At 43.4% G+C, this 12,720-nt stretch overlaps 1 gene segment (V, D, J or C); it reads left to right on the top strand.

The window, feature by feature from the left end:
• The first annotated feature begins 9,694 nt into the window (after positions 1–9,694).
• On the top strand, positions 9,695–12,512 carry LOC115644973. The segment is given in 3 exon segments: positions 9,695–9,834; positions 9,954–10,300; positions 12,420–12,512. Coding segments are annotated over 3 exon segments (483 nt in total).
• Positions 12,513–12,720: the final 208 nt, after the last annotated feature.

Below are 12,720 nucleotides of genomic sequence, written 5' to 3'. Positions count from 1 at the left end.
ATATTGGTTTTAATACTATTACAAGCAGGGACAAATTTTGGAGGATATTAGTCTATTTAAAATCCCTGATTGGACGAGAAAGCAAGTTTTCCAGGCCTGTGATAGAAGGCCATTTAGCAAGACAACAATATTTTTCCCTGTGCTGACTGAACAGCAAGTCAATGAATCGAGAGGACTACTAAGCTACCAGAGTGGTCATAGGTGCTGGAACTAGGGATGCTGCTGCACCCCCTGGCTTGAAGTGCTTTCCATTATATGCAAGCTTTACAGTTTGGTTTAATGAGTCTCAGCACGCCCACTGTATACAAATTATTAGAGGGGCAGCCATATTAGTCTGTATCCACAAAAACAACAAGAGTCCAGTGGCACCTGGGAGACTAAGAAGTTTATTTGGGCATAAGCTTTTGTGGGTAAAAAATCTACTTCTTCAGATGCACAGAGTGAAAATTACAGATACAGGCATAAACATATATATATATATATACACACACACTGGCACACGAAGAGAAGGGTTGTTACCGTACAAGTGGAGAACCAGTGTAGAAGGCCAATTCAGTCAGGGTGGAGGTGGTCCACTCCCAATAATTGATGAGGAGGTGTCAATACCAAAAGAGGGAAAAATCGCTTTTTTAGTGAGCCAGCCACACCCAGTCTCTATTCAAGCCCAAATTGATGGTGTTAAGTTTGGAAATGAATTGTGGTTCTGCAGTTTCTCTTTGAAATCTCTTTAAGTTTTTTTTGTTGAAGAATGGCTTCTTTAAAATCTGTTATTGAGTGTCCAGGGAGATTGAAGTGTTCTCCTACTGGCTTTTGTATGTTACCATTCCTAATGTCTAATTTGTGTCCATTTATCCTTTTAGGTAGAGACTGTCCAGTGTGGATAATGAACATGACAGAGGGGCATTGCTGGCACATGATGGCATATATCACATTAGTAGATGTGCAGGTGAATGAGCCTCTGATGGTGTGGCTGGGTCCTATGATGGTGTCGCTAGAGTAGAAATGAGGACAGAGAAGGCAATGGGTTTTGTTACAGGGATTGGTTCCGGGGTTAGTGTTTCTGTGGTGTGTAGTTGCTGGTGAATATTTGTTTCAGGATGGGGGGCTGTCTGTAAGCGGGGACTGGCCTGTCTCCCAAGACCTGTGACAGTAGGGGATCGTTTTCCAGGAAAGGTTGTAGATCATTGATGATGCACTGGAGAGGTTCTAGCTGGGAGCAATACGTGATGGCCAGTGGTGTTCTGTTATTTTCCTTGTTGGGCCTGTCTTGTACTAGGTGATTCCTGGGTACCCTTATCGCTCTGTCAATCTGTTTCCTCACTTCCCTAGGTGAGTATTGTAGTTTTAAGAATGCTTGATAGAGATCTTGTAGGTGTTTGTCTCTGTCTGAGGGATGGGAGCAAATTTGGTTGTATATTAGGGCTTAGCTGCAGAAAATGGATCGTGTAATGTGTCCAGGATGGAAGCTGGAGGCATGTAGGTATGTATAGCGGTCAATAGGTTTCTGGTATAGGGTGGTGTTTATGTGACCATCACTTATTTGCACTGTAGTATCCAGGAAGTGGATTTCTTCTGTTAGGGCCAGGCACACAGTGTTAGCTCTGGTGTTGCCTAGAGCTACTGCTTCTGGCCATCGGGTAGCAAAGTCCACTAAAGTCAGTATGTACTGCTTTCCTCTGGGCATCTTTTTTGGGAAAGGGCCCAGAATATCCACAGCTACTCGCTGAAATGGGACCTCAATTATGGGGAGTGGCTGGAGAGGGGCCTTGACCTGGTCTTGAGGCTTACCCACTCTTTGGCATACCTCACAAGACCGGACATACTTGGCAACATCCTTGCCCATCCCCTCCCAGTGGAAGGACTTCCCCAACCGGTCCTTGGTTCTGTTCACCCCAGCATGGCCACTGGGATGATCATGGGCTAAGCTTAAGAGCTTCCCCCGGTACTTAGTTGGAACCACCAACTGTTTTTGCGGCTGCCATTCTTCCCGGTGTCCACCAGAAAGAATTTCCTTGTATAAAAGTCCTTGGTCTATAACAAACCGGGATCTATTAGAAGAGCTGAGAGGCGGTGGGGTGCTCCGTGCCGCCCCCCACGCTTTCTGAAGGCTGTCATCTGCTTCCTGCTCAGTCTGGAACTGTTCCCTTGAGGCTGGGGTCACCAGTTCTTCCTCAGACTGTGCCCCCGTGTCTCTCCACACCATAACCTTCTTTCCGCCCACTCTCAAATTTTCCCTTCGCTCCAAGGGTATTTGAGAGGCATCCGGGCCTGGGGATCTTTGGGGTGATGGTGGTGTAATGAATTGCACTCGCATGGTGTTCTTTGGACAGTTGGCCTTGATATGTCCCAGTTCATTACACTTAAAGCATCTTCCATCTGATGGGTCACTGGGCCGAGGTGAGTTACTGGAGACTGGTGAGGTGGAAGGGTAGGGTGTTTGTGGCTTTACTTGGGTTGTATGTGAGGTCTTTGGCTGTCCTCGGTTGTAGGGTTTATGGTCTGTGTGCCCCCTGGGATAATCGTTGCCCTTGACAGTAGCTTTCTTGCTTTCTGCCAGTTCCATCCATTTGGCTCCAATCTCCCCCGCCTCAGCGAGATCTTTGGGTTTTCCATCTTGTATGTACCGTGTGATGTCTTCAGGAACACCATCCAAGAACTGCTCCATTTGTATGAGGAGGTTCAGTTCTTCCAAGGTTTGAATGTTGTTTCCTGTTATCCAGGCCTCAGTTTTTTGCAATGTAGTAGGCGTGTTTGGGAAATGACACCTCTGGTTTCCACTTTTGGGTTCTGAAGTGCCGACGGGCATGATCTGGGGTTATCCCCATTCTGTATCTGGCCTTGGTTTGAAAAAGTTTATAGTCATTCATTTGCTGCTTAGGCATTTCAGCTGCCACCTCTGCTAAAGGTCCACTGAGCTGTGGCCTTAATTCTACCATGTACTGGTCTTCAGGGATGTTGTACCCAAGACAGGCTCTTTCAAAATTTTCCAAGAAGGCCTCGGTGTCATCACCTGCCTTGTAGGTGGGAAATTTCCTGTGCTGTGGAGCAATAATTGGCGCCGGGTTGTTAGGGTTGGCTGGCACATGCAGCCCAGCTTTTGCCAACTCCAGTTCATGTTTTCTCTGTTTTTCCTTCTCTTCCATTTCTTTTTGGTGTTTTTCCATGTCTCGGCGGTGGGCCAACTCTTCTTCTGCTTGTTTCCTTCGGTAGGCCACCTCTTCTTCTTCTAGTTTTCTTTTGTGTGCTGCCTCTTTGATTTGTTCTTCTCTTTCTTTCATCTCCATTTGTCGCCTGTGTTCAGCTTCTTTGAATTGCTCTTCGGCCTTAATTTTTGCCTTAGAAGTCATGATTCCTGTTTTCTTGTGTTGGGGTGCCCTCCGGTGTTTCTCTTCTGAACTGCAGGCTCTCTGTTGCCTCCTGAAGTCTGCCTAGCAACAGTGCCTTTAGCTAATCTTCAATGTTAAGTAAACCTGAAAAACCACTTTATTTGCATTTATATAGTGCTGGTATGACTCTCAATGGGAGTGCTATTGTGTGACAAAAGACTCGTGATAGCCCTTAACGACTTCTTGCTTAACATGCAAGCCACAAACTGCCAGAGAGAGCAGAAAAAAAATTATCTCTGGTTCCCTTTTAAAACCAAACTGTTTCTCTCTGCTAAAAAGCCCTTAGCATAGAAAAGAAAAATATAATATTCCTACTGGCTTCTGGATTCTGTCTATCTCCCACCCGCTGCCACTCATGTCATAACTTTATTCCCAGATCTGGACCTTAGCGTCCAAAATATGGGGGTTAGCATGAAAACCTCCAAGCTTAGCTACCAGCTTGGACCTGGTACTTGCTGCCACCACCCAAAAAATTAGAGTGTTTTGGGGCACTCTGGTCCCCCTGAAAAACCTTCCCTGGGGACCCCAAGACCCAAATCCCTTGAGTCTCACAACAAAGGGAAATAATCCTTTTTCCCTTCCCCCCTCCAGGTGCTCCTGGAGAGATACACAGACACAAGCTCTGTGAATCCAAACAGAGTGACTCCCCCTCTCTGTTCCCAGTCCTGGAACAAAAAGTACTTTTCTCTTCACCCAGAGGGAATGCAAAATCAGGCTAGCCACTTCAACACACACAGATCTCCCCTGATTTCTTCCTCCCACCAATTCCCTGGTGAGTATAGACTCAATTTCCCTGAAGTAAAGAAAAACTCCAACAGGTCTTAAAAGAAAGCTTTATATAAAAAAAGAAAGAAAAAATACATACAAATAGTCTCTCTGTATTAAGATGACACAATACAGGGCAATTTCTTAAAAGAATATTGAATAAACAGCCTTATTCAAAAAGAATAAAAATCAAAGCACTCCAGCACTTATATTCATGCAAATACCAAAGAAAAGAAACCATATAACTTACTATCTGATCTCTTTGTCCTTGCACTTAGAAACAGAAGACTAGAAAGTAGAACTACTTCTCCAAAGCTCAGAGAAAGCAGGCAGCCAGAAAACAAAGACCCCAGACACACAATTCCCTCCACCCAAAGTTGAAAAAATCCGGTTTCCTGATTGGTCCTCTGGTCAGGTGCTCCAGGTGAAAGAGACATTAACCCTTAGCTATCTGTTTATGACAATGTGACCATCACTTATTTGAACTGTAGTATCCAGGAAGTGGATTTCTTGTTGGACTGGTCCAGGCTGAAGTTGATGGTGGGGTGGAAACTGTTGAAATTCAGGTGGAATTCTTCAATGGCCTCCTTTCTGTGGGTCCATATGATGAAGATGTCATCAGTGTAGCACAAGTAGAAGAGGGACGCTAGGGGATGAGAGCTGAGGAAGCATTGTTCTAAGTCAGCCATAAAAATGTTGGCATATTGTGGGGCCACGCGGGTACCCATAGCAGTGTCGCTGACTTGAAGGTATAAATCGTCCCAAAATGGTTGTGGGTGAGGATAAAGTCACAAAGCTCAGCCACCAAGTGTACTGTGGCCTCATCAAGGATACTGTTCCTGACAGCTCATAGTCCATCCTCATGTGGAATATTGGCATAATGAGCTTCTACATCCATAGTGGCCAGGATGGTGTTTACAATGCATTGGTGATCTTCCTGAAGTTTCCTCAGGAAGTTGGTGGTGTCTTGAATATACTAGGCGTGCTTGTAGCCTAGGGTCTGAGGAGAGAGTCTAAATAGCCAGATAATCTTGCTGAGATGATGGGGTGTCCAGGGTTCTCAGGTTTATGGATCTTGGGTAGCAGATAGAATACTCCTGGTCAGGGCTCGAGGGGTGTGTCTGTGTAGATTTGTTCCCGTGCTGTGGCAGGGAGTTTCTTGAGCAAATGGTGTAGTTTCTTTTGGTATTCCTCAGTGGGATCAGAGGATAGTGGCCTGTAGAATGTGGTGTTGGAAAGTTGCCTAGCAGCCTCTTGTTAATAATCTGACCTGTTGATGATGACTACAGCACCTCCTTTGTCAGCCCTTTGATTGTAATGTCAGAGTTGTTTCTGAGGCTGTGGATGGCGTTGTGTTCTGCATGGCTGAGCTGATGGGGCAAGTGATGCTGTTTGTTCACAATTTCATCCTGTGCACATCTGTGGAAGCACTCTATGTAGAAGTTCAGCCTGCCATTTTGATCATCAGGAGTCCATGCAGAATTCTTCTTCTTGGAGTGTTGGTAGGAGGGTTCCTGAAGGTCAGTGCTCTGTTCAATGGTGCGTTGGAAAATTTCCTTGAGTCAGAGATGGTGAAAGTAGGCTTCCAGATCACTGTAGAACTGTATCATATGCGTGGGGTGGTGGGGCAGAAAGAGAGTCCTTGAGGTAGCCCGGCAGAAGAGTCTGTCCTAAGTGTGTGGTTGGATAGATTAAAAATATTGTTGGATGAGTTAAGAGTACCACTGTTGTAGTCCCCTGCAGCATGTAGGAGTTTAGATAATTTACTCTCCTTTTTCCTTTGTAGAGAAGTAAAGTGTGGATTGTAAATGACTTGTCTTGTTTTTGTAAAATCCAGCCACGTGGAAGTTTGTGTGGTAAGTTGGTTTTGTCTCTAGTTTTGAGAGCTCATTCTAGATCTTCTCCTGTTTGCTGCACAGGAAGCTGATCAGGTCATTCCTCAGTTTCTTTGAGAGTGTGTGGCACAATCTCTAACCACAGTCAGTATAGTATGTTGATTGCAATGGATTTTTTTACCTTCAGGTTTTTTACCCATGAAAGCTTATGCCCAAATAAATCTGTTAGTCTTTAAGGTGCCACCTGACTCCTCATTATATACAAATTGTTCCAGCCCCCTGTGGGTGATTGCTGGATGTTTGCCATGCCTAGGAATATCCCTGACTGTCTTGATGCTTAAGAATTTTATATAGAGGAGAAAAATCACTAACCGGGAATGGGAAAAAATTCAGACAAATATTACCAGGCTTCTGAACTAGGGGGCAGAAACTTGCTGACAATGAAACTGCCTCCACAGACATTGTGCCAATCTTGCCAAACACCAAGATGCCATTGTCACCAGGAGACGTTGTCACATGGTACAGCCACTGGGATTTATTATAAGGCAGTCTTCCTGCCACAGTGCTGTAATATTAGTATTGGAATAACTGTACTACAATGTGACAGCTATAGGAAGAAGACTCTGTTGAAATATGTACTTAAGCTTGCTAAGCTTGTAGTCCTAGATCAGATTCCCTCCCACCATCAATGCAACAGTTGCTAGAACAAATCGATAGTTGCACATTTGTTTCCCCTCACTCCCCAGGATCACACATGGTGGGGAGGTTGGAGGAAGGGGGAGTAGGGAATTGGCATGGCTTCCACCTACAACTGAAGATAAGGTCACCCTATTGCATAAATATCCTCCATAACAATAGTTTTATTGGTTGTAACCCAGAACTCTCCCCCACTTATGCTGTAAATTTCCCCCCATAGTAACAACAAAGGTGGCAGCAGTGGCCACTTCCCAGCTGCAGCTCTGGCTCCATTGGTGTTTCCTCTCCAGTGCTTTCCCTGGGCCCAAACAGATCCTCAGAATATGGACCTAGGACATTTCCCAGCCCAGCTGGCCACAGAGTCTGTTCCAGGATCTAGTCCAGGTCTGGCAGCCACAGGCACCTTTCTACAGTGAGGTTTCCATACTTGCTTTCAGCAATGGATCTGACCCAGGGGTAGCAACTGAGAAAAATTTTAGAGGAAAAATGTCTAATGTAGACAGATGAGGCTAACTGACATTTGGAAAGTATCCTGAGCAGAGCCCAGTGGAAGTTCCATTCCACCATTTCATGAAGAGTAAGAAATCGATGACTACTGAAATTGTCGCTATGCTACTCACCATGGCCTTGGAACTCCCTGGTAGCAGCAGGGATACATTTCAGATCCTTCTACTGCCAAAAAGCACAGTCCCTCCACTGGGTTGAAGAAGAGTTTTCTTTAGCTGCTAGCAGGACTGGGTTTATGCCACATAGATGAGCATTTGTGGTACCATCCTTGTTCTTTGCACATATACACTAATCACGTTATCACAGTATCTATCAAGGGCTTTTAAGATCATTTGGAGGAATACAGAGAAGGAAAATCCTGACTCTCATACCACAGTCTGGTGGCCCAGCAGCACCAGTCATTAATTTGTGCAAGTGCAATCAAGCAGAATTAAAGGTCAAGAGGATCCAGATATGACACTTTCCAAAACAGGCTGTTTAAATACAGAAACTGCTACCCAGTCCCTGCACAGTTTTTTGGTAACTCATTCGTAGTTAAAGGAGTTTCTTGGAGGAAAGTTTGTGCGCGTTTTGAGTTTTATAAGAGAAGGTGTCAGGATTTGAGGGTAGGTTTGAGTTGGTTAGGAGAATACTGAGATATTAAAGTAATTCATTATATATTAGCCACCCTGCCCAGGAGGAATAGGTTCTCTTACCAGCTCCAAACCTATCCCCACAGTCCCCTCAACTACCAACCCAGATCAGTTCTGTACGCAGTCACCAGAACCCCCTTCCCAACACCTCTTTGTGCGGTAGAGTAAGAAGTTCATATTGGTTTTTCAGCTACAAAGGCTGAAAAGATTACAGTGACTCTTCAGATGGTCTCTAGCCACTGTATTACAATAATTTACACATTCTCCAAAGTGTGACATATACATATGTCTTAACACTCATAACAATTAAATATGCTGTCAACAGGTAACTCACCATCAAAATGCCCCTATGTGGCTGGCAAAGTCTTCTCCTCTTGTTCTTCCTGCCAACAGCCACTCCAGCACTGCTGTGGTCTGCTCCTTGTGTCTCAGCCCCCAACCAGGTCACATTCACTCTCTATAAACCTGGAAGCGGTGGGAGTAACACAAAACAATAGTCTAATGACTTTATGATAGATCTTCAGCCTAACTTGGGGCTCAGTTACCCTTATACCCCTTATTTCAGGGGACTTTTATGCCACCTTCCTTGGCAGCCAGTAGGGGCACATGGGAAAGCAGGCAGACCTGCTCTCTACTCTGGGTTTCAATCCAAGAATCCTGTAGCAAGCAGCAACAAACAGCCTACTCCTCCCAGCTAGCATTCATCCTTAATTCACCCACCCGGTCCTACCCAGATGAGCATAATTCTAAATTAGACCTGGCCCACCCTCCAGATGAAACTGGATGCACTAATTGCTGTCTGGCAGTGGCTCAGGTTAACTCTTTCTTTGCCAATGTGTGGTATACACTCCATCACATATGCTATTTAATATCTCATAGGTATGTGCTTATATTATATCGTTAAAATGAAACCTTGTGGCAATATTTTACCTACACATTTGAAGCAAAATTACATACCAGTAATTAAGTGTATAAATGGCCTTTTTTGAAAGACAGGATAAGGTCAATTATTAATGTATAGGAGCATGTGTTTTATCTCAGTAGAGGGCAGCAATAGCACACAGTTGCACTCAAGAACTGGTTTGAATCTCAGTGACTATGTGTACAACTGAGAGAAGACGGCAGACTCAGATTTGCAATGGGAGGGAGAGTGCTCCTGCACAGCCACCATGGACGTTGATGCTGGCCTACATGAGCAGCTGAGCACATATTCAGCAAGCACTAGCAGCAATTAAGTGTGCTAATAACCAAATTAAATCTTCTCCTAACACGTGTGTGCCCAGTAGCATGCACAAGTGAGGGCAAGCAGGGGCATACACCATCCCTTTCCCCCTCAGTATTCTTCTAAAAAAGAAATTATGCATTTCTGCTCTAGCTCCGGCCCCAGCCCTGGCCACTATTCCAGCCATGGCGGCTGACCACTGTTCGCTGCCTCAGCCCTGGCCATGCATTGCTCCAGCCCCAGCCTTGGCCCCTGCCCCTGCCCCTGCTCTAATGTGCCTATCCAAAAGAGATCAAATTTAAATTCCTGTGCATGCCCCTGCCTCCTGTGCCTGTAAAACAAACCAAAAATAAAGCATCTGACAGATGGAAATCACATGGGATTCTATGCAAAAAACTACACAAGTTTCATTGTACTTGCGTTCACTTCTGCTTTAGTAGATGGGGCTGCATTAAATGGAGGACACAATCCTTGATTTGCTAATATTTTAACCCCTCCAGTTTCTTTATGAAAACAGATGAGACTTCAGCCCCCTCCTCCCTCCTGGGATTTTAGTTTCTGACCACCTGACACATACATATTTTGACTCTTCTAAAAACTTGCCCCACACATCTGCAGGCAGGAGAGCTACCATTGGATCCTGTTTAAACAACCCATTTCCTCTCCCCAGCTGCACCTCTCTCCTTGTCTCTCCATCTGAGGGGCTATTTCAGAGTCCTCTGTTTCAAGTTCAACCCAACCAGTGAGAATGTTACTTCTGCAGGTTCTTATTGTGACTTCAACATGGTCTTGTAAGTCATTTTTCCATTCTGTTCTTTTCCACATGTACCCATTCCTTCAGCAACAAGACATGTTCCAAATTCCTTCACCTTTGGGTTTACAGTGTCATTTCTCCTTTTTTTCTTTCTAGATGGATATTCGCAAATAACTGTGATACAAACTCCATTGTCGGCCACCAGAGCGGGAACTAGAAGCGCATATATATGGTGTAAAATTTCTGGCAAAGGTTTTAATTTTAACGATGATTATATACACTGGTATCGACAGATCCCTGGGGAAGCTCCAAAGAGGATTCTGTATACTAAATCAGGATCAGTTTCTACGGATGAAAACTTTGATAAAGAAAAGTTTAAAGCTAGTAATGATGTTTCTGCATCCACCTCTAATCTCAGAGTAGACAAACTAACCCAAGAGGATGCTGCTATCTATTATTGTGCCACCTGGGATATCACAATATTAGAAACCCATAGACAACCCGTACAAAAACCCGCTCTGCATTCTGAGCCAAGTGTATGAAACCAGATGCATCCTTTATCCTTCCTCTCAACTTGGAACCAACAGCAGAAACTCCTGACTGGTTTCTGTAATATGACAGGAAGAACAGCAGCACAGGACTGCAGTTTTGAATTACATTTTGTTACCAAGATGTAAACTACTGTTACAAAGATCAGAAACTATCAAAGCCTTCATCCATAGAAACTGATCCTGATTTAATTTGGGTTGAATTTACAAATAGTTTTGCTGAAAAAAAATGATTTGTTTTTTAAAGTTGAAATTTCACTTCAACAGTTTCAAAATGAAACATTTTGTTTTGAAATTTAGTCAGATTTATTTAAAAAAAAACAACACCAAAAAGATACAAGCCTCCCCAAAATAAAATCTAATGAAACACAAACAAACAAAAAAGCTTTGGCGAGAACAAAATGTTTAATTCAATCTGAAATGAAAATATTTCAGGTTTTCGTTTTTGTGAGAAAAATAAAAATAGGTTTTATTTTGGCCTGAGACAAAAATTTGGAGAGGATTTTTCAGACACTTACATGCTTAACTTTAAGCATCTGGATAGTCGACCATCTCTGGAGAGCAATCACCTATGGCAGCAAAATGTTGCATATGTATAACTGTTTGTGCAAATGAGTGTTGGATGGTAGAACAGCATATTTGCTTATAAAAGCCCTAGATTGAGGCTAAGATTCCCCTTGTCTAAGAACTACCCCAGGGCGGCAAAGCACCAGCATGGCCGGTCTGCGCTGCCACCACCATCCCCTTCCCACTTTACCTGATGAGGAAGCTCCTGAGAGAAAGTAGGCCTAGCAGAAGCACCCTGGGCCCTGCAATCCCCAGCAGTCAGAAGTCCCCTGGGCAGTGGAAGAGTGGGCCAAATTCTGCTCAACATTACACCATTTTCTTGAACATGTGCTGAAATGAAGGGCAGAGGTGGCCTAGAGAATAATGTCAGCTACAGGAATATCACTGTTGGATGTATAGTAAAATCACCAGCTCATTAAAATTATGCCAAATTCTGACACCAGTTACATACAGGCAATGCCAGTGCCAGCAGTGGTCTTCCACCTCTGTAAATGCAATCGGTATATGGCCTATAGTGGTCTGTGCATATTTCACAATAGGATCTCCTCTATCCTGGTATAGCACTTTCACAGACAGGGCGTATATAGCAATATAATTCAAGAACAGCTTATGAAACTCCTTCTGAAACAATAGCAAACTATTACTTTAGGTAAAAACAAAGAGTTAATCCTTGAGCAACTCTGAGTTTGCTTGACACAAGAGTCAAAATAAGTGCAAGGACAATGTATTTATTTAAGAGATTACTGATCTGTTTTCCTTAATAACAATTCTATCAGATCTAGAAACTTGATGGGAATCTCAGTTAAGAAAGGATGAAAAATTCCTGAGTAAATTCTCCCTAGGAATTGGGGCTTATTCCAAAGCTCATTTAAATCAATTGAAGAACTTCCCATTGACTTCAAAGGACTTGGCATCAGACCCTTAGTGATCTATTTTCATCACTGCTTGAAAAAAAAAAAGTTATTTTAGTTGCCTTTTTCATGCTGAGAGCATTAGTCCTTGATCAAATCTGCTGATGTTTATATTGAAAAAAGAAAAAAGAAAAAGAAAGAAAAAACCCAAAGGAGTCCAGAGAACCTCACTACCTGTAACTATTGTTATAAAAATCTCATACCGTTTTTAAAAAGTTCTAAACAAGGGAGCAGTCAGAGAAGAGCTGGAGGATAGCATGAGGGAAACCAGGGCAGCTTAGTAAATGTTCCTATCTTAAAGTCCAGCCTTATGAACTTTTATAGAGGGAAAACGCAAATCTATATTGCTTTGAAAAAACTCATTGTCACTGGACATTTCTCCCCTCAGATCTGTCGCTTCCTCTACTCAAGTGACCCCTCCCTTTTTCTGAGATCAGAATTCATATTCTTTTGTTTCTCAGTAGCAGGTTCATCAAAATTTAGTGAGAATGTTACTGTTGCAGGGTTTTTCTACACACAAGCACATTACTGAACAATAATTGGAGATCCTCCATGTTCATTTCAAATTAACTGGTCTTTGTCTCTTTTCTCTGTAGATGGAGATGCTCAAGTACTGGTACAATCTCCACTATCCATCACCAAAGCAGAAGATAGAACTGCACGAATTGACTGTCATGTTTCTGGCATAACCCTTAGTAGTGCTTATATACACTGGCATCAATGGAGACCTGATAAAGCTCTGGAATGGATTCTCTATTTTTTATCAGGAAACCCCATCTTGAACCAGGATTCTGAGAAGGGAAAATTTGAGGCAGATAAGCAGCTCTCTGAGTCGACCTGTACCCTAAGAGTAAAGAAAACCAAAAATGATGCAGCTACCTATTACTGTGCCACTTG

The sequence above is a fragment of the Gopherus evgoodei genome, chromosome 2, assembly GCF_007399415.2.
Source record: "Gopherus evgoodei ecotype Sinaloan lineage chromosome 2, rGopEvg1_v1.p, whole genome shotgun sequence".
Classification (NCBI taxonomy): domain Eukaryota; kingdom Metazoa; phylum Chordata; order Testudines; family Testudinidae; genus Gopherus; species Gopherus evgoodei.
Note: the sequence above shows the minus strand (reverse complement) of the source record. Positions and strands in the feature narration are given on the sequence as shown.